The following is a 26,326-nucleotide window of genomic DNA, read 5'->3' on the forward strand; positions in this document are numbered from 1 at the left end:
TTAATCTGGTTATTAATGTAGTTCTTAAATTTAATCTGGTTATTAATTTAATCTGGTTATTGATGTAGTTCTTAAATTTAATCTGGTTATTAATTTAATCTGGTTATTGATGTAGTTCTTAAATTTAATCTGGTTATTAATGTAGTTCTTAAATTTAATCTGGTTATTAATTTAATGTGGTTATTGATGTAGTTCTTAAATTTAATCTGGTTATTAATGTAGTTCTTAAATTTAATCTGGTTATTAATTTAATCTGGTTATTGATGTAGTTCTTAAATTTAATCTGGTTATTAATTTAATCTGGTTATTGATGTAGTTCGTAAATTTAATCTGGTTATTAATGTAGTTCTTAATCGGGATTTCCGGTCGGAACATCGTCATGATGGCCGCATAGTGAAGGAGCCCCCGACTGAACCAGAGTAATTAGAGTAATACTCCCATATAAACAGAGAAGAACATAACACACTAAAAGCATAAAGCGAGGGAGTGAGATACCTACCAACTTACCGAGCAGTAAACGTTAGTAAAAAGAAGAGGTGGTGAAGTTACCGAGCAGTAAACGTTAGCAAAAAGAAGAGGTGGTGAAGTTACCGAGCAGTAAACGTTAGCAAAAAGAAGAGGTGGTGAAGTTACCGAGCAGTAAACGTTAGCAAAAAGAAGAAGTGGTGAAGTTACCGAGCAGTAAACGTTAGCAAAAAGAAGAAGTGGTGAAGTTACCGAGCAGTAAACGTTAGCAAAAAGAAGAGGTGGTGAAGTTACCGAGCAGTAAACGTTAGCAAAAAGAAGAAGTGGTGAAGTTACCGAGCAGTAAACGTTAGCAAAAAGAAGGGGTGGTGAAGTTACCGAGCAGTAAACGTTAGCAAAAAGAAGAGGTGGTGAAGTTACCGAGCAGTTAACGTTAGCAAAAAGAAGAGGTGGTGAAGTTACCGAGCATTAAACGTTAGCAAAAAGAAGAAGTGGTGAAGTTACCGAGCAGTAAACGTTAGCAAAAAGAAGAGGTGGTGAAGTTACCGAGCAGTAAACGTTAGCAAAAAGAAGAGGTGGTGAAGTTACCGAGCAGTAAACGTTAGCAAAAAGAAGAGGTGGTGAAGTTACAGAGCAGTAAACGTTAGCAAAAAGAAGAGGTGGTGAAGATACCGAGCAGTAAACGTTAGCAAAAAGAAGAGGTGGTGAAGTTACCGAGCAGTAAACGTTAGCAAAAAGAAGAAGTGGTGAAGTTACCGAGCAGTAAACGTTAGCAAAAAGAAGAGGTGGTGAAGTTACCGAGCAGTAAACGTTAGCAAAAAGAAGAAGTGGTGAAGTTACCGAGCAGTAAACGTTAGCAAAAAGAAGAGGTGGTGAAGTTACCGAGCAGTAAACGTTAGCAAAAAGAAGAAGTGGTGAAGTTACCGAGCAGTAAACGTTAGCAAAAAGAAGGGGTGGTGAAGTTACCGAGCAGTAAACGTTAGCAAAAAGAAGAGGTGGTGAAGTTACCGAGCAGTTAACGTTAGCAAAAAGAAGAGGTGGTGAAGTTACCGAGCATTAAACGTTAGCAAAAAGAAGAAGTGGTGAAGTTACCGAGCAGTAAACGTTAGCAAAAAGAAGAGGTGGTGAAGATACCGAGCAGTAAACGTTAGCAAAAAGAAGAGGTGGTGAAGATACCGAGCAGTAAACGTTAGCAAAAAGAAGAGGTGGTGAAGATACCGAGCAGTAAACGTTAGCAAAAAGAAGAGGTGGTGAAGATACCGAGCAGTAAACGTTAGCAAAAAGAAGAAGTGGTGAAGATACCGAGCAGTAAACGTTAGCAAAAAGAAGAGGTGGTGAAGTTACCGAGCAGTAAACGTTAGCAAAAAGAAGAGGTGGTGAAGTTACCGAGCAATAAACGTTAGCAAAAAGAAGAAGTGGTGAAGTTACCGAGCAGTAAACGTTAGCAAAACGAAGAGGTGGTGAAGATACCGAGCAGTAAACGTTAGCAAAAAGAAGAGGTGGTGAAGTTACCGAGCAGTAAACGTTAGCAAAAAGAAGAGGTGGTGAAGTTACCGAGCAATAAACGTTAGCAAAAAGAAGAAGTGGTGAAGTTACCGAGCAGTAAACGTTAGCAAAACGAAGAGGTGGTGAAGATACCGAGCAGTAAACGTTAGCAAAAAGAAGAGGTGGTGAAGATACCGAGCAGTAAACGTTAGCAAAAAGAAGAGGTGGTGAAGATACCGAGCAGTAAACGTTAGCAAAAAGAAGAGGTGGTGAAGTTACCGAGCAGTAAACGTTAGCAAAAAGAAGAGGTGGTGAAGATACCGAGCAGTAAACGTTAGCAAAACGAAGAGGTGGTGAAGATACCGAGCAGTAAACGTTAGCAAAAAGAAGAGGTGGTGAAGTTACCGAGCAGTAAACGTTAGCAAAACAAAGAGGTGGTGAAGATACCGAGCAGTAAACGTTAGCAAAAAGAAGAGGTGGTGAAGATACCGAGCAGTAAACGTTAGCAAAAAGAAGAGGTGGTGAAGTTACAGAGCAGTAAACGTTAGCAAAACGAAGAGGTGGTGAAGATACCGAGCAGTAAACGTTAGCAAAAAGAAGAAGTGGTGAAGTTACCGAGCAGTTAACGTTAGCAAAAAGAAGAGGTGGTGAAGATACCGAGCAGTAAACGTTAGCAAAAAGAAGAGGTGGTGAAGATACCGAGCAGTAAACGTTAGCAAAAAGAAGAGGTGGTGAAGTTACCGAGCAGTTAACGTTAGCAAAAAGAAGAGGTGGTGAAGTTACCGAGCAGTAAACGTTAGCAAAAAGAAGAGGTGGTGAAGTTACCGAGCAGTAAACGTTAGCAAAACGAAGAGGTGGTGAAGTTACAGAGCAGTAAACGTTAGCAAAACGAAGAGGTGGTGAAGATACAGAGCAGTAAACGTTAGCAAAACAAAGAGGTGGTGAAGATACCGAGCAGTAAACGTTAGCAAAACAAAGAGGTGGTGAAGATACAGAGCAGTAAACGTTAGCAAAACAAAGAGGTGGTGAAGATACCGAGCAGTAAACGTTAGCAAAAAGAAGAGGTGGTGAAGATACAGAGCAGTAAACGTTAGCAAAAAGAAGAGGTGGTGAAGATACAGAGCAGTAAACGTTAGCAAAACGAAGAGGTGGTGAAGATACCGAGCAGTAAACGTTAGCAAAAAGAAGAGGTGGTGAAGTTACCGAGCAGTAAACGTTAGCAAAAAGAAGAAGTGGTGAAGTTACCGAGCAGTAAACGTTAGCAAAACGAAGAGGTGGTGAAGATACCGAGCAGTAAACGTTAGCAAAAAGAAGAAGTGGTGAAGATACCGAGCAGTAAACGTTAGCAAAAAGAAGAAGTGGTGAAGATACCGAGCAGTAAACGTTAGCAAAAAGAAGAGGTGGTGAAGATACCGAGCAGTAAACGTTAGCAAAAAGAAGAGGTGGTGAAGATACCGAGCAGTAAACGTTAGCAAAAAGAAGAGGTGGTGAAGATACCGAGCAGTAAACGTTAGCAAAAAGAAGAGGTGGTGAAGATACCGAGCAGTAAACGTTAGCAAAAAGAAGAAGTGGTGAAGATACCGAGCAGTAAACGTTAGCAAAACGAAGAGGTGGTGAAGTTACCGAGCAGTAAACGTTAGCAAAAAGAAGAAGTGGTGAAGATACCGAGCAGTAAATGTTAGCAAAAAGAAGAGGTGGTGAAGTTACCGAGCAGTAAACGTTAGCAAAAAGAAGAAGTGGTGAAGATACCGAGCAGTAAACGTTAGCAAAAAGAAGAGGTGGTGAAGATACCGAGCAGTAAACGTTAGCAAAAAGAAGAGGTGGTGAAGTTACCGAGCAGTAAACGTTAGCAAAAAGAAGAGGTGGTGAAGATACCGAGCAGTAAACGTTAGCAAAAAGAAGAGGTGGTGAAGATACCGAGCAGTAAACGTTAGCAAAAAGAAGAGGTGGTGAAGATACCGAGCAGTAAACGTTAGCAAAAAGAAGAGGTGGTGAAGTTACCGAGCAGTAAACGTTAGCAAAAAGAAGAGGTGGTGAAGATACCGAGCAGTAAACGTTAGCAAAAAGAAGAAGTGGTGAAGATACCGAGCAGTAAACGTTCGCAAAACGAAGAAGTGGTGAAGGAGACGAGGCACGACAACATAAGCTAATAGTGGCTAAGCTAACAAGCGCGAGCGATAAGCTAACAAGCTGCGGTTGGAGAAATGGCCGATTTGGATCTGATTCTGCAAGAATTGAGAGGGTTTCGACAAGAGATAAAAGAACAACTGGAGACAATTAAAGAAGAAATTATGAAAGTGAACACCAGAATGGATGAAGCGGAAGGTCGAATCGAGAAAGCAGAGGAGAGGATTCAAAACACAGAAGTCCTGACGGAGATGCTAAAGCTACACGGGAGGCTAGAGGACAAACTAACGGACTTGGAGGGTCGCTCCAGACGCGAGAATGTGAGAATTTACAGGGTTCCGGAGGGTGCGGAGAAAGAGTCTCCAACGACGGTTGCATTTGTTTCCACAAATGCGACCTAACCCTCCGAGAGGGTCCCGGGTTATCCGATGACGCGCCCGACTTGCACATCAAAAGAGCACACCGTTCAGTGGGGCCACAGTCGCCAGAAGACGCCCCGCCACGATCCATCATAACAAAGTTTTTAAGCTTCAAAACGAAGGAGACACTGCTCCGCAAGGCCTGGCAAGGGAAGGGGTTCACCTGGCAAGATAACCGAATAAATCTGGACCACGACTATCCACCTATAATCCTCAAAACCTGACCTGGAGGAAAGCGGGTAGGCGAGCGGGGAAAGGAGCATTTAACGCCGGGCGAGAATCAAGTTACAAGGAGAAGCTCCGAGCCTTCAGGAGATCTTCACCAGCACCTTCTGTGACCTAATGGATCTTATTCCTTTGGACCCACCACTTGTTGCGTTTTCTCTGTCCCTTTTCTATCTCTCTTTGAGCCCGGGCAGTTGAAGCCCGGGGACGGGTGAACTGCTACACATCACTCCCTACAGTGATGATACTGTAGAATTGGTAGGAACTCATTAGACTTTTAAGAGGTTCGTTCGGGTTACCTTTTTTTTCTTTTGCTGCTGCCGTCGCTGATAAGGGCCCCTTTTACCTGTCACAGGAGGAAGGTTTCCCCTTAGAGCCTCCTCTACGAGGCTCAGTAGGGTCAGGCTTATAGACCCCTACATTGGGAGTCATACTGACAATTCATGTTGAGTTTAATGATATTTAGTGTGATGTTTGTTCTTTACTCATTTGTTCACTCTCTGTTGGTTCTGTCAGGGAGGGGGGAGCTTACCAGGGACATGTGTGAGGTTGGCGGGGGAATTACCTAGATGCAGAATAGTTCGATAAAAATGGTTTCACTTAATATAAACGGTGTACTCAATCCAATCAAGAGGGGGAACATTTTGTCAAAACTAAAGAAAGAGAAAATCCAAATAGCGTACTTACAGGAAACTCACCTTGACAACTCTGAACATGACCAATTGAATAAAATGGGATTTAAACATGTTTACTTTTCCTCCCACGGATCGGGGAGGCGGAGAGGAGTAGCGATTTTGATATCAGGGGCTGCAAATTACAAACATATATCTAAATATAAAGATAACGACGGTAGATTTGTTATAATTACAGGTAAAATAGAAGGTACGATGGTGAGTCTCTTTAACGTGTATGTTCCTCCTGGTAGTGACTGGTCCTTCTATAAACACATATTTGAAATAATGACAACAAAAAGTCAAGGGATTTTAATATGTGGCGGGGACTTTAATATTTGTCTGAACCCGTTAATGGACTCCTCAAGGGGAAAGTCTGAGGCTAAAAGTATTAGTAAAAGAATCAACACTTTGATGAGTGAAGTGGGAATTGTGGACGTGTGGAGGGAAGCAAATCCAACTGGTCAAGATTATACACATTACTCATCAGCTCATAATATCTATTCTCGTATAGACTATTTATTTACGTTTAAAAAAGAACTTCATAGATTAAATAATTGTGGAATAGGCCCTAGTACCCTTTCAGACCATAGTCCTGTATACGTGTCGGTTAACCTCAATAATAAGACTAGGTCTACTCTATGGAGGTTGAACTCAAACATTTTAAATAACCCAGTTATCAAAGATAAACTGAAAACTGAAATTAAATCCTACTTGGATCACAATGATAACGAAGAGGTGACGCCATCAATACTCTGGGATGCTTTGAAGGCGGTGATTAGAGGCAAAATAATAGCTATCTCCTCCTATGAAAAGAAAATGAGACAACAAAAGCTCAAGGACTTAGAGGACGAACTGAAGGAACTTCAAAAAGAACATTCAAAAACCCTAAAAGGTGAGACCAAGTCTAATATAACAAAACTTAAAAAAGAAATAGACGATATAAACACACATGAAATACAAAAAAAAGCTTCTCTTTACAAAGCAACAATACTATGAGACCGGGGGCAAAACAACAAGCAGATAGAACTATTCACAAAATAAGAAACCCTACAACAAGTAAAATAGAAACTAGTCCCGAGGTGATCCAACAGTGCTTTGAAAAATATTACAAAACACTCTACTCTCAGACACAAATGGACGACGAATATAAGATCAATGCTTTTTTATCGTCAATACACACACCAAAGGTCATGAGCGAGCAAAATGATAAATGAATATCCAACAATTGGGAGACTTAAGGGGGGGAAATCCCCAGGGACAGATGGTTACAGCCCGGATTGGTACAAAACAATGCAAGACCAATTAGCCCCGACACTATTAAAAACATTTAACTGGGTGCTGGAGAAGAAATCTATCCCCCCCTCATGGAGAGAGGCGATTATTTCCACTTGCAGGTAAGGCATTACTTGAACCAAAACCTGAAGAAGGCTTTTGAAAAGGGGGAATCAGGGTTCCTGCAGATATTTCTATCTCTTCTCAAGTCCAAATCATGAAATAAAATCATCTCCAGATTATATAACGGCATCCTACAATCTAAACAAGAGAGCACAGAATACATAAAGAAGAAGTGGGAAAAAGAAGGCAATGTGCTGATTTCTGTGGAGAGTTGGGAAAAGATATGCCGGTTACAGTGGATCTCAACAGGGTCGAACACGTGGCGTGAGTTCTGCTGGAAAAATGTTGTGAGATTTTTTGTTACACCCGTTCAGAAAAGACATCAAGGGGGTGGTGATGCTTGTTGGAGACTTTGTGGGTCTAACGGAGCCGACCACTTCCACATATTCTGGAACTGTCAGGTTATTAAAAGTTATTGGATACAAATTCGTCAACATATCACTAATGAGTTTAGCTCAAACATTCCTTTCAAGTGTGAAACTGTGTATCTGGGTGAGATATTGTCTGAAAATTGTAGCATGAATGACATTAAATTGCTCGGCATACTATTTGCAGCAAGTAAAAAAGCCATAACGAGAAAATGGTTAAAAGTAGATCCACCCACCATCGAGGAATGGATGGAAATTATACATGGGATCTACGTCATGGAAAAGATAACATTTTCCCATAAAAGTTTTATATAATATGGTCTAAATGGACTGAGTATGTAAAACCTGTAAGATCGGACTTTAACTGATTTTAATTGTGAATTGTGAAGACCGACCCTCTACATCTTGTTTTTTCTTTTTGCTTCATTCAGAAACAGTAAGCTCCAGGGTTCTGTGGTTCACATGTTGCAGTAAATGAACGATTTATAAGAAAAAGAACATTTTGGGAAAGCATTATGGACAAAGACACTCAGACTTTCCGCACCAGTCTTTCCCAAGTCCCTGCGGAATGGGGGACAAACAATGGACAAATAACTATATGAGGATCAAGGAAGTCTGTCAAGTAATGAAGGTTATGTGCAATGTAAACCATACTGTGCTTTTCCTAAAAAAAATAAAATTTCAAAACAAATATAGTTCTTAATCATTACAGATGCTCTTACACAGAATATAGCAGTAAAAATATAAAATATAAATAACATATGGAATGAAAATAAGATATGAAGCACATAGATATAAAGTATAAGAAATAGTTTGAAGAATACAGCCATGTACTGAGCTCATGTTAATAATAAATGAGTTACTGTATGTTCTGTACTGAAGCACAGAGAGTTGGGACCTGTTAATGATTTAAATAATTCAGGTTATATTTGTTTCATGTTAAGATGAAGTACTATCCACAATAAACTGATTAATTTTTCCTCACACAAAATCTGAGACCATTTGATGTGGAATATCATTGTGTGAGTGAGAGAGCTGAAAACAGCATGATTACAATAATGTTTATCTTCTTAACTTTGAATAGATGTTGATTACCTGAATACTGGACCTTTGTTGTCTGGGTAGTAAACTGTTGAATTTATAAATGTGCTCTGACACACAAATTAATACAGAAAAATAGATGAGAACAAACAAAATGATTTAATGAATTACTGATTTTTTCTCTCTTTCTTTTCCATCCTGAAGACCTCTCACTAAAAGTCCATGTTCTCCTGGATCCATGTCACATGCTCGAGCTTCTTCAGAATGACTTTTCAACAGTCAATGTTCTGCTGAGAGAAGATTGCCAGCAGATAAGACAGCAGTACATGAAGGAGCTCCACAGGCTTCAGGAGGAGGAGGAGGGTTTGCTCCTTGGAAGACTGTATTCATGCTGTTCAAATAAAACTAGATCTCCTCCAAACAACTTGCAATCAAACCATTTTCTTCCCATTTTAAAACCCTTTGTCCAGTTTAGATGGGAGAAGTTGATATTATGTGATATAGATCAGGGAAGACTACATTTCTAAATCATTTTTAACTGTGTTTTTATTCACAAGTTATTGATCTTATTTACTCTCGGTGTATCTTGATTTAAGAATGGGGCTGTGTTTAAGGTCATATTTTTGCAATGACTCTGTTCCATCCCACTTTCAGAAATGAACTGCATTAGTATTTATCAAAAGAATAAGAAGTTGTGTAAAAGTAGACTTCCTTCCCTAAGCTATTGAGTTGAGCATTAATCTGAAATGTATACTCATAAGTAGACATAAAGGAGTGCATTTATATAGAAATATTTATTTAATCTGAAAAACAACATTAAAAAAAGTCTGTTTTTACAGCAGAGATGAACATGTTTACAGCTTGGTACAAAACAAACAAATAGGTGTGATTAGCTCATGTCTCGATGGACACACACTGTACGGGGGGTGAATGTTTTGATGACTCATCAGTTTTGTTTTGATGAAGGATAAGAGTTATTCACAATAAGGCGTGTAGCTGACCTGATTGACAGGTGGGCGCGGTGTAACGGTTTGTCAGGAGGTTTAAAACCCGCCTCAGCTCTCAGCCTGTGGGTGTCATCACTCAGGCCATCCGGGGGAGACCTCCCTCACAGCGAGCTGTTGAAAAGAAGCAACTGAAGTCCACCCCAGAAGAACCAACAAATACAGATGTTGTTGAGGCTCAGGTTTCTTCCTCTGTCTCTGCAGCTCTCTGGGCACCTCGATGGATCAGTCACCAATAATCCACACTGTGTCTATAGGAGAAATACAAAGGTGTTCAATTAATGCCTCAGACAAAATGTACAGTTAACTACATGTGACAGCTCAGGGTGTTTTTTTGTTATGAGCCACATCTGCAGGAATAATATTGAACAAGGTAGCTGCAGCTCCTAATAATAGATGCCAGTCTTAAATACTATTGTTTCTAATACTTAAAGTTTTTGGTGTGAAGCTGACACTGTCCACAGACTCCATGACTTCACAGGTTCAATAGAAAACAAATGTCTTATAATAAATACTAAATCATTATTTTTAAATTGTCATGTTCACCTCATCGCTGTTGACATCAGTAAATATAAAACACAGACATTCCTCTTTTTGTCAGAACAGTAACATGAACTGTATGCTTTGTAATATTGATTTCTTCTGGATGTCTCATATTTATTTACAGTTTATGGATAAAACTTTGTTAATGTATTTCTCTGCTAACACTGACAAAGTCTAACTGCTCTGACAAATAACTAATAACCATAGTTGTATATTTAACAAAGTGTAGTTTTAAGACTTTAATTAAATATTTGGGTTGAATATAATTAGTTTTAACTGTGTTGTAGAAAAGTTAAATGTTAACTTACTGTTTGTAGAGTTTTCTCAGGACGAGCAGGAATAGTTGATGATAGCAGCCTAGCTGTTAGCTATGCTGTGAAGTGGACTGCTGACGTCGAGCTGAATGGGCGGAGTTAAGTCCCGCCGGTCCCGCCTTACTGCTGTCGTTAGGTTGATCTGAAGTTAGGTTGAGACTGCAAATCCAATATGGATGTGGCTCTCGATTGGACTCATTTGCTACCTATGTAACGGACGGGTCAGGTCTATGGAGACACCCACTCACGATAGAAGAAGAACTTTGTGCTATCATCGGCAGGGGGCCGCACTGAGCTGCAGTTCGCGAAAAGACCCTCGCCCCTTGCCGTAGTGACGTGAGTCAGACCCGGAAGTGAAGAAAGCACGCCATACCGTGAGGAACTCTCTGACCCGTGTGGATTCTGTGAGGTTCTAGTTCTTTGCTTGGTCCTGGTTCAGGTGTTGGTCTCAGACGGTCTCTGACGTCATGTCGGCGGACGGTTGTGTACCTGGACAGTTTGATGACGCAGAGGAGGACAGGTGAGCTCAGACTGAGTTACTCAACATGTGTTATTATTAAAGATTTATTATTGGGCTTTCTGTGCCTTTATTGTAAAGGGGGGTGATAGAGTCTGAATTCAGAGAGGGGGATGGAGTCTAAAATCAGAGAGGGGGGTGATAGAGTTTGAATTCAGAGAGGGGGATAGAGTCTGAAATCAGAGAGGGGGATGGAGTCTAAAATCAGAGAGGGGGGTGATAGAGTTTGAATTCAGAGAGGGGGATAGAGTCTGAAATCAGAGAGGGGGATGGAGTCTAAAATCAGAGAGAGGGGGTGATAGAGTTTGAATTCAGAGAGGGGGATAGAGTCTGAAATCAGAGAGGGGGGTGATAGAGTTTGAATTCAGAGAGGGGGATAGAGTCTGAAATCAGAGAGGGGGGTGATAGAGTCTGACATCAGAGAGGGGGATGGAGTCTAAAATCAGAGAGGGGGGTGATAGAGTTTGAATTCAGAGAGGGGGATAGAGTCTGAAATCAGAAAGGGGGTGATAGAGTCTGAATTCAGAGAGGGGGATAGAGTCTGAATTCAGAGAGGGGGATAGAGTCTAAAATCAGAGAGGGGGATAGAGTCTGAAATCAGAGAGGGGGTGATAGAGTTTGAATTCAGAGAGGGGGATGGAGTCTGAAATCAGAGAGGGGGGTGATAGAGTTTGAATTCAGAGAGGGGGATGGAGTCTAAAATCAGAGAGGGGGGTGATAGAGTTTGAATTCAGAGAGGGGGATAGAGTCTGAAATCAGAGAGGGGGATGGAGTCTAAAATCAGAGAGGGGGTGATAGAGTTTGAATTCAGAGAGGGGGATAGAGTCTGAAATCAGAAAGGGGGTGATAGAGTCTGAATTCAGAGAGGGGGATAGAGTCTGAAATCAGAGAGGGGGGTGATAGAGTCTGACATCAGAGAGGGAGATAGAGTCTGAAATCAGAGAGGGGGTGATAGAGTCTGAATTCAGAGAGGGGGATAGAGTCTGAATTCAGAGAGGGGGTGATAGAGTTTGAATTCAGAGAGGGGGATGGAGTCTGAAATCAGAGAGGGGGATGGAGTCTGAAATCAGAGAGGGGGATAGAGTCTGAAATCAGAGAGGGGGATGGAGTCTAAAATCAGAGAGGGGGTGATAGAGTTTGAATTCAGAGAGGGGGATAGAGTCTGAAATCAGAGAGGGGGATGGAGTCTAAAATCAGAGAGGGGGGTGATAGAGTTTGAATTCAGAGAGGGGGATAGAGTCTGAAATCAGAGAGGGGGTGATAGAGTCTGAAATCAGAGAGGGGGGTGATAGAGTCTGAATTCAGAGAGGGGGATAGAGTCTGAATTCAGAGAGGGGGATAGAGTCTAAAATCAGAGAGGGGGATAGAGTCTGAAATCAGAGAGGGGGTGATAGAGTTTGAATTCAGAGAGGGGGATGGAGTCTGAAATCAGAGAGGGGGGTGATAGAGTCTGAATTCAGAGAGGGGGGTGATAGAGTCTAAAATCAGAGAGGGGGATAGAGTCTGAAATCAGAGAGGGGGGTGATAGAGTCTGAATTCAGAGAGGGGGATAGAGTCTGAATTCAGAGAGGGGGATGGAGTCTGAAATCAGAGAGGGGGATAGAGTCTGAAATCAGAGAGGGGGATGGAGTCTGAATTCAGAGAGGGGGATGGAGTCTGAAATCAGAGAGGGGGATGGAGTCTGAAATCAGAGAGGGGGATAGAGTCTAAAATCAGAGAGGGGGTGATAGAGTCTGAATTCAGAGAGGGGGGTGATAGAGTCTGAATTCAGAGAGGGGGATAGAGTCTAAAATCAGAGACGGGGATAGAGTCTGAATTCAGAGAGGGGGATAGAGTCTGACATCAGAGAGGGGGGTGATAGAGTCTGAATTCAGAGAGGGGGATAGAGTCTAAAATCAGAGAGGGGGGTGATGGAGTCTGAAATCAGAGAGGGGGATAGAGTCTAAAATCAGAGAGGGGGTGATAGAGTCTGAATTCAGAGAGGGGGGTGATAGAGTCTGAATTCAGAGAGGGGGATAGAGTCTAAAATCAGAGAGGGGGATAGAGTCTGAATTCAGAGAGGGGGATAGAGTCTGACATCAGAGAGGGGGTGATAGAGTCTGAATTCAGAGAGGGGGATAGAGTCTAAAATCAGAGAGGGGGGTGATAGAGTCTAAAATCAGAGAGGGGGGTGATAGAGTCTGAATTCAGAGAGGGGGATAGAGTCTGACATCAGAGAGGGGGATAGAGTCTAAAATCAGAGAGGGGGGTGATAGAGTCTGAATTCAGAGAGGGGGGTGATAGAGTCTAAAATCAGAGAGGGGGATAGAGTCTGAAATCAGAGAGGGGGGTGATAGAGTCTGAATTCAGAGAGGGGGATAGAGTCTGAATTCAGAGAGGGGGATGGAGTCTGAAATCAGAGAGGGGGATAGAGTCTGAAATCAGAGAGGGGGATGGAGTCTGAATTCAGAGAGGGGGATGGAGTCTGAAATCAGAGAGGGGGATGGAGTCTGAAATCAGAGAGGGGGATAGAGTCTAAAATCAGAGAGGGGGTGATAGAGTCTGAATTCAGAGAGGGGGGTGATAGAGTCTGAATTCAGAGAGGGGGATAGAGTCTAAAATCAGAGACGGGGATAGAGTCTGAATTCAGAGAGGGGGATAGAGTCTGACATCAGAGAGGGGGGTGATAGAGTCTGAATTCAGAGAGGGGGATAGAGTCTAAAATCAGAGAGGGGGGTGATGGAGTCTGAAATCAGAGAGGGGGATAGAGTCTAAAATCAGAGAGGGGGTGATAGAGTCTGAATTCAGAGAGGGGGGTGATAGAGTCTGAATTCAGAGAGGGGGATAGAGTCTAAAATCAGAGAGGGGGATAGAGTCTGAATTCAGAGAGGGGGATAGAGTCTGACATCAGAGAGGGGGGTGATAGAGTCTGAATTCAGAGAGGGGGATAGAGTCTAAAATCAGAGAGGGGGGTGATAGAGTCTAAAATCAGAGAGGGGGGTGATAGAGTCTGAATTCAGAGAGGGGGATAGAGTCTGAATTCAGAGAGGGGGATAGAGTCTAAAATCAGAGAGGGGGGTGATAGAGTCTGAATTCAGAGAGGGGGATAGAGTCTAAAATCAGAGAGGGTGGATAGAGTCTGAATTCAGAGAGGGGGTGATAGAGTCTGAAATCAGAGAGGGGGATGGAGTCTGAAATCAGAGGGGGATGGAGTCTAAAATCAGAGAGGGGGGATAGAGTCTGAAATCAGAGAGGGGGATAGAGTCTGAAATCAGAGAGGGGGGTAGAGTCTGAAATCAGAGAGGGGGGTGGGATAGAGTTTGAAATCAGAGAGGGGGGATAGAGTCTGAAATCAGAGAGGGGGGATAGAATCTGAAATCAGAGAGAGGGGGGAATAGAGTCTGAAATCAGAGAGGGGGGGAAAGAGTATGAAATCAGAGGGGGGGATATGTACTCTGCAGCATCATAAACTTCTCAGATCATATCTTAACGAAAATGTATAAAAAGAAAATGTATGCTTGTTTTGTAGACTTCAGGAAGGCCTTTGACTCCATTTGGCATGAAGGACTCTTTTACAAATGACTAGAAAGTGTTATAGGGGGGAAAACTTGTAATTAAAATTATGTATGTAAATAACAGATGTGCAATTCAAACTGGAAACAAAAGAACAAATTATTTCAGGCAGTACCGTGGGGTGAAACAGGGCTGCATCATGAGCCCAACCCTCTTTTAACATAAGAACACATTCACAGAAGAACTGCAGAAGTCCACAGCTCCTGGTGTGACCCTGCAGGACACAGAGGTCAAATGTCTGATGTTTGCTGATGACCTGGTTCTCCTGTCTCCCTCTCCAGAGGGTTTACAGCAGAGCCTGGACATCCTCCACAAGTTCAGCCAAACATGGGCACTTACTGTCAATATGAACAAGACCAAAATAATGACCTTCCAAAGCAGATCCAACTCTCAGAGAAACACATTCACATTAGGAAACATAGAAATCCAGTACACCAAACAATACTCATATTTAGGCTTAGTCATCACTCCCACTGGACATGTTGGCATGGCTGTGAATGAGCTGAAAGAGAGAGGAAGAAACACTTTTTATGCCATCAAAAGAAAAATTCAGATTGACATTCCAATTAGGACCTGGCTCAAAATTCTCAATTCAATAATAGAACCAATCATTTTATATGGTAGTGAAGTATGGGGCCCATTAACCAACCAAGACTTCCCCAAATGGGAAAAACAGCAGCTGGACGCCCTGCATGCAGAGCTGTGTAGAAACATCGAGAGTCCGCAGACACACGGCCAGACACCAAATCACCTAAACCTAAACAGAGAGTTCAAGCTGGCAGAGTAGCTGAGCACAGTGAGGGATGTGAAACTAAAGAAAACCATGACGATGTACAGACTGAGTGGACACAGTCTGACCATAGAAACAGGCCGTCACAGACAGAACTGGTTACCCAGAGAGGCCAGGCTGTGTTCACTCTGCCATCAGAATCTCACTTCCTCCTACACTGTGACATGGATAAAGATTTAAGAGAGACTCTCTTTGATTACATTTATAATAAATATCCTGACTGATCCTCAGAAGCTGCTCTATCTCTGTGGAGAGAAAAGTCTGTGTGCAGTACGAGCTGCTAAATATGAGACAAAATACACTTAATGTTTCATAGAAATACACTGTAAAAATAATTCACGTTATTGTTAATGTCTTTTATTCATATTTGTTTACTGTATATATTGTTATCATTTGTTGTTCAAAATGTTTTGGAAACATAGATTGTTGATCTGTCATGTTAAGAAAGAGAGGAAGAGAGACAGAGAGAGGAAGAGAGACAGAGAGAGACAGAGAGACGGAGAGAGACAGAGAGAGAGACAGAGAGAGAGAGAGACAGAGAGAGAGAGAGAGAGAGAGACAGACAGACAGACAGAGGAAGAGAGACAGAGAGAGAGAGAGAGGGGGGGACAGAGGGAGCGAGAGAGAGACAGAGAGAGAGAGAGGGGGCAGAGAGAGAGGAAGAGAGACAGAGAGAGAAAGACAGAGAGAGAGAGAGGGACAGAGAGAGAGACACAGAGAGAGGAAGAGAGAGAGAGAGAGGAAGAGAGACAGAGAGAGAGGGAGAGAGAGAGAGAGGGAGAGAGAGAGGAAGGGAGACAGAGAGAGAGAGGGAGAGAGACAGAGAGAGACAGACAGACAGAGAGAGGAAGAGAGAGAGACAGAGAGAGAGAGGAAGAGAGACAGAGAGAGACAGAGAGGAAGAGGAAGAGAGACAGAGAGAGACGAAGAGAGAGAGAAAGAGAGAGAGTCTGTCCTGTCTGTAACTATCCTGTCTGTCTGTAACCATCCCATCTGTAACCGTCCCGTCTGTAACCATCCCGTCTGTAACCATCCCGTCTGTTACCATCCCGTCTGTTACCATCCCATCTGTAACCGTCCCGTCTGTAACCATCCCGTCTGTAACCATCCCGTCTGTTACCATCCCATCTGTAACCGTCCCGTCTGTAACCATCCCATCTGTAACCGTCCTGTCTGTAACTATCCTGTCTGTCTGTTACCATCCCATGTGTAACCATCCCATCTGTAACCATCCCATCTGTAACCATCCCATGTGTAACCGTCCCGTCTGTAACCATCCCATCTGTAACCATCCCGTCTGTAACCAACCCGTCTGTAACCATCCCGTCTGTAACCATCCCATGTGTAACCATCCCGTCTGTAACCATCCTGTCTGTAACCATCCCGTTTGTAACCATCCTGTCTGTCACCGTCCCGTCTGAAACCATCCCGTCTGTAACCATCCTGTCTGTCACTGTCTTGTCTGAAACCATCCTGTCTGTAACCATCCTGTCTGTCACTGTCCCGTCTGTAACCATCCCATCTGTAACCATCCCGTCTGTAACCAACCCGTCTGTAACCATCCCATGTGTAACCATCCTGTCTGTCACTGTCCCGTCTGTAACCATCCCATCTGTAACCATCCCGTCTGTAACCAACCCGTCTGTAACCATCCCATGTGTAACCATCCTGTCTGTAACTATCCTGTCTGTCTGTAACCATCCCATGTGTAACCATCCCATCTGTAACCATCCCATGTGTAACCATCCCGTCTGTAACCATCCCGTCTGTAACCATCCCATCTGTAACCATCCCATCTGTAACCATCCCATGTGTAACCATCCCATGTGTAACCATCCCATCTGTAACCATCCCGTCTGTAACCATCCCATCTGTAACCATCCCGTCTGTAACCATCCTGTCTGTAACCATCCCGTTTGTAACCATCCTGTCTGTCACCGTCCCGTCTGAAACCATCCCGTCTGTAACCATCCTGTCTGTCACTGTCTTGTCTGAAACCATCCTGTCTGTAACCATCCTGTCTGTCACTGTCCCGTCTGTAACCATCCCATCTGTAACCAACCCGTCTGTAACCATCCCAAGTGTAACCATCCCATCTGTAACCGTCCTGTCTGTCACTGTCCTGTCTGTAACCATCCTGTCTGTAACCATCCCGTCTGTAACCATCCTGTCTGTCACCGTCCCGTCTGTAACCATCCTGTCTGTAACCATCCTGTCTGTCACCGTCCCATCTGTAACCATCCCGTCTGTAACCATCCTGTCTGTAACCATCCCGTCTGTAACCATCCTGTCTGTCACTGTCCTGTCTGTAACCATCCTGTCTGTAACGGTCACGGTCCTGTCCGGTCACGGTCCTGTCTGAAACCATCCTGTCTGAAACGTCCCATCCTGAACTCAGTAAAGTTATATTCACTCTGTCCCCCTGCTGGACGGAGGAAGGACTGCAGGACTGACAGACCATGTTTGTGTGGACTTTTCTTGATTTTCCTCTGCCTACCCACTCAACATTTGTTGATTTGTTTTTATATTCCTTTGACAGCCAATCACAGCTGTCGGCTGTGCAGTGCCAGATGAGTGATATCGCTGTGCAGCCTTCAGAGGAGTACGAGGAGGAGGAGGAGTACGAGGAGGAGGAGGAGTACGAGGAGGAGGAAGAGGGCGATGAAGAGTGGGCATGGCGTTCATCAGGCGGAGATCTGACTAAAAGATACATCAGAACGAGTATGAACTGTCAGGTGAGAACGATGGATCTGATTGGTTGTCTGTGAACATCTTGATCATCTCAGTTGTTGTGTTGTTGTTTTGTTGTCGTAGTTGTTGTCGTAGTTGTTGTTGTCATAGTTGTTGTCATCTTGTTGTTGTCTTGTCTTGTTGTCGTAGTTGTTGTGTTGTCTTGTTGTCGTAGTTGTTGTTGTCTTGTTGTCGTAGTTGTTGTCGTCTTGTTGTCGTAGTTGTTGTGTTGTCGTAGTTGTTTTGTTGTCTTGTTGTTGTCGTCTTGTCGTAGTTGTTGTGTTGTCTTGTTGTATCGTCTTGTCGTAGTTGTTGTGTCGTCTTGCTGTCGTAGTTGTTGTGTCGTCTTGTCGTAGTTGTTGTGTCGTCTTGCTGTCGTAGTTGTTGTGTTGTCTTGTCGTAGTTGTTGTCGTCTTGTTTTTGTGTTGTCGTAGTTGTTGTGTTGTCTTGTCGTAGTTGTTGTCGTCTTGTTTTTGTGTTGTCGTAGTTGTTGTGTTGTCTTGTCGTAGTTGTTGTCATCTTGTTTTTGTGTTGTCGTAGTTGTTGTGTTGTTGTGTCGTCTTGTCGTAGTTGTTGTCGTCTTGTTTTTGTGTTGTCGTAGTTGTTGTGTTGTCTTGTTGTGTCGTCTTGTCGTAGTTGTTGTCGTCTTGTTTTTGTGTTGTCTTGTTGTGTCGTCTTGTTTTTGTGTTGTTGTGTTGTCTTAAGTGTTGTCATAAGAGCGAGACTGGCTAAAATACCACACAGGTCCGCTCTTCCAACTTTTCTACTGGCAAATGTAAGATCTCTGGACAATAAAATGGACCATATAGAGCTACTGAGAGCTGCGCACCGCGACGTGAGGGACGGCTGTGCGTACATTTTCACAGAGACATGGCTGAACAAACACATCACAGACTCCGCCGTTCAGCTTGAACAATTCAATTCACCCTGCCGGTCGCTGTGTATATTCCCCCCACCACCAACAACGCTGATAGAATCGACGCACTTTGGGAACTTTACAACGCCATCAGTGAGCAACAGACAGCCCACCCAGACGGATTTTTCATCATCGCTGTGGATTTTAACCATACAAATCTCAAGACGGTTTTACCCCACTTCCACCAACACGTGACCTTTCCCACAAGAGAAGGTAACATTCTGGATATGATTTAAACATCAGTTAAAGGTGCTTACAAAGCTTCACCCCTCCCCCACATCGGCCACTCTGACCATATCAGTGTAATGCTAATGCCAGCTTACAGACCCAGGGTTAAAGTCACCAAACCAGTTCTGAAGCAGGTATGTGTGTGGCCAGAGGGGGCCTCTGCTGCACTACAAGACTGCTTTGACACCACAGACTGGGAGATGTTTAAGCAGGCAGCCACCTACAACAACCACATAGACATTGAGGAGTATTCTGACACTGTTACCTCCTACATTAGCAAATGCACTGCTGATGTCACCACCACCAGAACCATCACCACCCGGGCTAACCAGAAGCCATGGCTGACAGGAGAGGTACGCGGGCTACTGAGGGCCAGGAACACCGCCTTCAGAGCTGGGGACGCAGCCTGCCTGAGAACAGCGAGGGCCAACCTGTCCCGTGGCATCAGGGAAGCCAAACGCAGCTACACACTAAAAATAACCGGACACTTCAAGGACAGCAGAGACGCGCAGAGCCTGTGGCGTGGTATCCAGACCATCACGGACTACAAACCCAAGCCACAGACCTGTGACAGCAACACCTCTCTGCTGAACGACCTCAACAGCTTCTTTGCCAGGTTTGAAGCACACAACAGCACGCCCCCACAGAAGACCACCCCCCCCCCCCCCCCCCTCCCAATGACCAGACCCTGTGCCTGACTGCAGCCAGCGTGAAGAGAACCTTCTCCAAGATCAACACCCGCAAGGCTGCAGGTCCAGACAACATTCCTGGCCGTGTGCTGAAGGACTGTGCAGAGGAGCTCAAAGATGTCTTCACGGACATTTTCAACGCTTCTCTGAGTCAGGCTGTTGTTCCGTCGTGCTTCAAAGCCACCACCATCATACCCGTTCCAAAGAAGCCCTCACCATCCACTTTCAATGACTATCGACCCGTTGCACTGACCCCCATCGCCTTGAAGTGCCAAAAGTGCTTTGAAAGGTTAGTCATGGCCCACATCAAATCCACCCTCCCCGCCACCCTGGACCCCTACCAGTTTGCATACCGAGGTAACAGATCCACCGAGGATGCCATCTGTTCTGCTCTTCACCCAGCCCTCACCCACCTGGACACCAAAAACTCATACGTCAGAATGCTGTTCATAGACTTTAGTTCAGCATTCAACACCATCATCCCTCAGCAGCTGATCAGCAAACTGGACCAGCTGGGGCTCAGCACTTCCCTGTGCAACTGGCTGCTGGACTTCCTCAGCAAGAGGCCTCAGACAGTGCGGGTCGGTGGCAGCACATCAAAAACCACCGTCATGAGCACTGGGGCCCCCCAGGGTTGTGTGCTCAGCCCCCTGCTCTTCACGCTGCTGACCCACGACTGCGCTCCATCCTTCAGCAGCAACCACATTGTGGAGTTCGCGGACGACAGAACAGTGGTTGGTCTCATCTCCAACAACGATGAGACGCACTACAGGATGGAGGTCAGCCAACTGGCCACATGGTGCAGAGACAACAACCTCTTACTGAACGTCGACAAGACCAAGGAGGTTGTTGTCGACAAGACCAAGGAGGTTGTTGTCGACTTCTGGAGAGTCCCCACTCCTAAACCCCCACTGACCATCGACGGTGCTGCTGTGGAGAGAGTGAGCAGCACCAAGTTCCTGGGGGTTCACATCAGTGAGGATCTCTCCTGGACAACCAACACCACATCACTGGCCAAGAAGTCCCAGCAGCGCCTCTACTTCCTCCGCAAGCTGAAGAGAGCACGAGCCCCCCCATCCATCATGTGCTCCTTCTACAGAGGCACCATCGAGAGCATCCTGACCAGCTGCATCATGTGGTTTGGGAGCTGCACTGCTGCCAACCGCAAAACCCTGCAGCGCACAGTGAAGGCTGCTGAACGGATTATCGGTGTCCCACTCCCCTCTCTTCGGGACCTCTACGGTACCCGCCTCACCCGCAAAGCAACCAGCATTGTGTGTGACCCCACCCACCCCTCCCACAGCCTCTTCAGCCTCCTGCCATCGGGGAGACGGTACCGCAGCCTGCGGGCCGGCTCCACCAGACTGGGAAACAGCTTCTTCCACCAAGCTGTCAGGAAGCTTAACTCTCTCCCCTCTCTTCCTTCCCTCCCCTCTGCCCCCACGAACACTGGACGTTGAAACCCCCTCCCGTTTACCACCAAGAACTCTGAAGCTAACATCTCAAAAGTACACTCAGTTTAGTGCACATTGCACAAGTTCACTTTTTCTTTAAATTAAATTTAATTTAATTTACCATTTTGTACCTTTTGCACAATTTAGCATTCATTACTGTAAATATTATTCATCTTATTTTTACCTCATTTTATTTATCTATTTTTTACCTTATCTTATTTTACCTTATTTTGGTTGTATTGCACCGCGGGACGGAGACAAACAAATTTTTTCGATTCCACTGTATGCCTGGCATATTTTGAAATTGACAATAAAGTTGACTTTGACTTTGTCTTGTTGTCGTAGTTGTTGTCGTCTTGTTGTCGTAGTTGTTGTGTTGTTGTTGTGTTGTCGTAGTAGTTGTGTTGTCGTAGTTGTTGTCATCTTATTGTCTTAGTTGTTGTGTTGTCTTGTTGTCGTCTTGTTGTCGTAGTTGTTGTGTTGTCGTAGTTGTTGTGTTGTCGTAGTTGTTGTTGTAGTTGTTTTCGTCTTATTGTCTTAGTTGTTGTGTTGTCGTAGTTGTTGTGTTGTCTTGTTGTCGTAGTTGTTGTCGTCTTATTGTCGTAGTTCTTGTGTTCTCTTGTTGTCGTAGTTGTTGTCGTCTTATTGTCGTAGTTCTTGTGTTGTCTTGTTGTCGTAGTTGTTGTCGTCTTGTTGTCGTAGTTGTTGTGTTGTCGTAGTAGTTGTGTTGTCGTAGTTGTTGTCATCTTATTGTCTTAGTTGTTGTGTTGTCTTGTTGTCGTCTTGTTGTCGTAGTTGTTGTGTTGTCGTAGTTGTTGTGTTGTCGTAGTTGTTGTTGTAGTTGTTTTCGTCTTATTGTCTTAGTTGTTGTGTTGTCGTAGTTGTTGTGTTGTCTTGTTGTCGTAGTTGTTGTCGTCTTATTGTCGTAGTTCTTGTGTTCTCTTGTTGTCGTAGTTGTTGTCGTCTTATTGTCGTAGTTCTTGTGTTGTCTTGTTGTCGTAGTTGTTGTCGTCTTGTTGTCGTAGTTGTTGTGTTGTCGTAGTAGTTGTGTTGTCGTAGTTGTTGTCGTCTCATTGTTGTAGTTGTTGTCATCTTATTGTCTTAGTTGTTGTGTTGTCTTGTTGTCGTCTTGTTGTCGTAGTTGTTGTGTTGTCGTAGTTGTTGTGTTGTCGTAGTTGTTGTGTTGTAGTAGTTGTTGTCGTCTTATTGTCATAGTTGTTGTCGTCTTATTGTCGTAGTTGTTATGTTGTCGTAGTTGTTGTCGTAGTAGTTGTATTGTCTTGTTGTCTTGTTGTTGTGTTGTCATAGTTGTTGTGTTGTCTTGTCGTAGTTGTTGTGTTGTCGTAGTAGTTGTTGTCTTGTTGTCTTGTTGTTGTCGTCTTATTGTCATAGTTGTTGTATTGTCGTAGTTGTTGTCGTCTTGTTGTCTTAGTTGTTGTCGTCTTATTGTCTTAGGTGTTGTGTCGTCTTGTTGTCGTAGTTGTTGTGTTGTCTTGTTGTTGTCTTGTTGTTGTGTTGTCGTAGTTGTTGTCATCTTGTTGTCGTAGTTGTCGTAGTCTTGTTGTCTTAGTTGTTATGTTGTCGTAGTTGTTGTCGTCTTATTGTCATAGTTGTTGTGTTGTCGTAGTTGTTGTCGTCTTATTGTCTTAGTTGTTGTCGTAGTTGTTGTGTTGTCGTAGTTGTTGTTGTCTTATTGTCGTAGTTGTTGTCGTCTTATTGTCGTAGTTGTTGTCGTCTTATTGTCGTAGTTGTTGTGTTGTCTTGTTGTCGTAGTTGTTATCTTGTTGTCGTAGTTGTTGTCGTCTTGTTGTTGTTGTAGTTGTTGTGTTGTCGTAGTTGTTGTTGTCTTATTGTCGTAGTTGTTGTCGTCTTGTTGTTGTCGTCTTATTGTCTTGTTGTTGTCGTAGTTGTTGTTCTATTGTTGTCTTGTTGTTGTTGTCTTGTTGTCGTAGTTGTTGTTGTCTTATTGTTGTAGTTGTTGTCGTCGTATTGTCGTAGTTGTTGTCGTCTTATTGTCGTAGTTGTTGTGTTGTCTTGTTGTTGTTGTCTTGTTGTTGTAGCTGTTGTTGTCTTGTTGTTGTTGTTGTCGTAGTTGTTGTTCTATTGTTGTCGTAGTTGTTGTTCTATTGTTGTCTTGTTGTTGTTGTCGTAGTTGTTGTTGTCTTATTGTTGTAATTGTTGTCGTCGTATTGTCGTAGTTGTTGTCGTCTTGTTGTCGTAGTTGTTGTCGTCTTGTTGTCGTAGTTGTTGTGTTGTCTTGATGTCGTAGTTGTTGTCATAGTTGTTGTCGTAGTTGTTGTCGTCTTATTGTCATAGTTGTTGTCATCTTGTTGTCGTAGTTGTTGTCGTCTTCTTGTCGTAGTTGTTGTGTTGTCTTGTTGTTTTGTCGTAGTTGTTGTCGTCTTATTGTCGTAGTTGTTGTCGTCTTATTGTCATAGTTGTTGTCATCTTGTTGTCGTAGTTGTTGTCTTGTTGTCGTAGTTGTTGTTGTCTTGTCGTCGTAGTTGTTGTCATAGTTGTTGTCGTCTTATTGTCGTAATTGTTGGGTTGTCTTGTTGTCAATATTGGTTGTATTGCACCGCGGGACGGAGACAAACGAATTTTTGATTCCACTGTATGCCTGGCATATTTTGAAATTGACAATAAAGTTGACTTTGACTTTGTCTTGTTGTCGTAGTTGTTGTCGTCTTATTGTCGTAGTTCTTGTGTTGTCTTGTTGTCGTAGTTCTTGTGTTGTCGTAGTAGTTGTGTTGTCGTAGTTGTTGTCGTCTCATTGTTGTAGTTGTTGTGTTGTCGTAGTTGTTGTTGTAGTTGTTGTCGTCTTATTGTCTTAGTTGTTGTGTTGTTGTAGTTGTCGTAGTTGTTGTCGTCTTATTGTCGTAGTTGTTGTGTTGTCGTAGTTGTTGTCGTAGTAGTTGTATTGTCTTGTTGTTGTAGTTGTTGTCTTGTAGTAGTTGTTGTCTTGTTGTCGTAGTTGTTGTCGTCTTATTATCATAGTTGTTGTGTTGTCGTAGTTGTTGTCGTCTTGTTGTCGTAGTTGTTGTCGTCTTATTATCATAGTTGTTGTGTTGTCGTAGTTGTTGTCGTAGTTGTTGTCGTCTTATTGTCTTAGTTGTTGTGTCGTAGTTGTTGTCTTAGTTGTTGTGTTGTCGTAGTTGTTGTCGTCTTATTGTCGTAGTTGTTGTCGTAGTTGTTGTGTTGTCGTAGTTGTTGTTGTCTTGTTGTCGTAGTTGTTGTCGTCTTATTGTCGTAGTTGTTGTCGTCTTATTGTCTTAGTTGTTGTGTTGTCTTGTTGTTGTAGTTGTCGTAGTTGTTGTGTTGTCGTAGTTGTGTTGTCATAGTTGTTGTCGTCTTATTGTCGTAGTTGTTGTGTTGTCTTGTTGTCGTAGTTGTTATCTTGTTGTTGTAGTTGTTGTCGTCTTATTGTCTTAGTTGTTGTGTTGTCGTAGTTGTTGTTGTAGTTGTTGTGTTGTTATAGTTGTTGTCGTCTTGTTGTCGTAGTTGTTGCCGTCTTATTGTCGTAGTTGTTGTGTTGTCTTGATGTCGTAGTTGTTGTCGTCTTCTTGTTGTCGTAGTTGTTGTCGTCTTATTGTCTTAGTTGTTGTGTTCTCTTGTTGTCATAGTTGTTGTGTTGTCTTGTTGTCTTGTTGTTTTGTCGTAGTGTTGTCGTCTTATTGTCGTAGTTGTTGTCGTAGTTGTTGTCGTCTTATTGTCATAGTTGTTGTCATCTTGTTGTCGTAGTTGTTGTGTTGTCTTGTTGTCGTAGTTGTTGTTGTCTTGTCGTCGTAGTTGTTGTCATAGTTGTTGTCGTCTTATTGTCGTAGTTGTTGTGTTGTCTTGATGTCGTAGTTGTTGTCGTCTTGTTGTTGTCGTCTTGTTGTCGTAGTTGTTGTCGTCTTATTGTCTTAGTTGTTGTGTTCTCTTGTTGTCATAGTTGTTGTTTTGTCGTAGTTGTTGTCGTCTTATTGTCATAGTTGTTGTCATCTTGTTGTCGTAGTTGTTGTCGTCTTATTGTCGTAGTTGTTGTGTTGTCTTGTTGTCGTAGTTGTTGTTGTCTTGTCGTCGTAGTTGTTGTCGTCTTATTGTTGTAATTGTTGTGTTGTCGTAGTAGTTGTGTTGTCTTGTTGTCTTGTTGTTGTCGTCTTGTTGTCTTGTTGTTGTCGTCTTGTTGTCGTAGTTGTTGTGTTCTCTTGTTGTCATAGTTGTTGTTTTGTCGTAGTTGTTGTTGTCTTATTGTCGTAGTTGTTGTCGTAGTTGTCATCTTGTTGTCGTAGTTGTTGTTGTCATATTGTCGTAGTTGTTGTCGTCTTATTGTCGTAGTTGTTTTGTTGTCTTGTTGTCGTAGTTGTTGTTTTGTTGTCGTAGTTGTTGTTGTCTTGTTGTTGTTGTAGTTGTTGTCATCTTATTGTCGTAGTTGTTGTCATAGTTGTTGTCGTCTTGTTGTTGTAGTTGTTATCGTCTTATTGTCGTAGTTGTTGTGTTATCGTAGTTGTTGTCGTAGTAGTTGTGTTGTCTTGTTGTCTTGTTATTGTGTTGTTGTAGTTGTTGTGTTGTCTTGTTGTCATAGTTGTTGTGTTGTCGTAGTTGTTGTTGTCTTGTTGTTGTCTTGTTGTTGTAGTTGTTGTCGTCTTATTGTCGTAGTTGTTGTCGTCTTGTTGTCGTAGTTGTTGTGTTGTCGTAGTTGTTGTTGTCTTGTTGTTGTCTTATTGTTGTTGTAGTTGTTGTCGTCTTATTGTCGTAGTTGTTGTCGTCTTGTTGTCGTAGTTGTTGTGTTGTCGTAGTTGTTGTTGTCTTGTCGTCGTAGTTGTTGTCGTCTTGTTGTCGTAGTTGTTGTGTTGTCGTAGTTGTTGTCGTCTTGTTGTCGTAGTTGTTGCCGTCTTATTGTCGTAGTTGTTGTCGTCTTGTTGTCGTAGTTGTTGTCATCTTGTTGTCGTAGTTGTTGTTGACTTGTTGTCGTAGATGTTGTGATTGTCGTTGGTATAATGGTCTCAGGACTTTGATGTGTCCTCACATCCACACTTAAAGGTCTGTCTGACTCATGATCTCTCTTCTTATTGGTCAGTCCAACAGACAGAATCCCTCCAATAAGATGCTGCCGTCCACTCCGTCTGATAAAGCTCTGAGGAAGTATGAACACAAGATCAACCTGGGTAACACACACACACACACACACACACACACACACACACACAGAGCTGCTCACACACACACACACACACACACACACACACACAGAGCTGCTCACACACACACACACACAGAGCTGCTGTCACACACACACACACAGAGCTGCTCTCACACACACACACACACACACACACAGAGCTGCTCACACATACACACACAGAGCTGCTCAGACATACACACACACACAGCTGCTCACACACACA

At 43.3% G+C, this 26,326-nt stretch overlaps 2 protein-coding genes across 2 annotated transcripts in view; both read left to right on the forward strand.

Annotated features, from left to right (window-relative positions):
- Window positions 1–9,048, forward strand: part of cdyl (chromodomain protein, Y-like) — a 38,724-nt gene extending 29,676 nt beyond the window's left edge. Inside the window, exon 7 of the mRNA XM_065953410.1 lies at window positions 8,404–9,048. Coding sequence (XP_065809482.1) covers window positions 8,404–8,415 — 12 coding nt within the window. The 3' untranslated portion in view covers window positions 8,416–9,048. The remainder of the gene's footprint in view (window positions 1–8,403) is intronic.
- Window positions 9,049–10,332: 1,284 nt separating this feature from the next.
- The window catches only part of riok1 (RIO kinase 1 (yeast)), a 32,139-nt gene continuing 16,145 nt past the window's right edge, over window positions 10,333–26,326 (forward strand). Inside the window, exons 1-3 of the mRNA XM_065953411.1 lie at window positions 10,333–10,580; window positions 17,459–17,654; window positions 25,999–26,086. Coding sequence (XP_065809483.1) covers window positions 10,528–10,580; window positions 17,459–17,654; window positions 25,999–26,086 — 337 coding nt within the window. The 5' untranslated portion in view covers window positions 10,333–10,527. The remainder of the gene's footprint in view (window positions 10,581–17,458; window positions 17,655–25,998; window positions 26,087–26,326) is intronic.

This window comes from Labrus bergylta, chromosome 4 (genome assembly GCF_963930695.1).
Source record: "Labrus bergylta chromosome 4, fLabBer1.1, whole genome shotgun sequence".
Classification (NCBI taxonomy): Eukaryota; Metazoa; Chordata; class Actinopteri; order Labriformes; family Labridae; genus Labrus; species Labrus bergylta.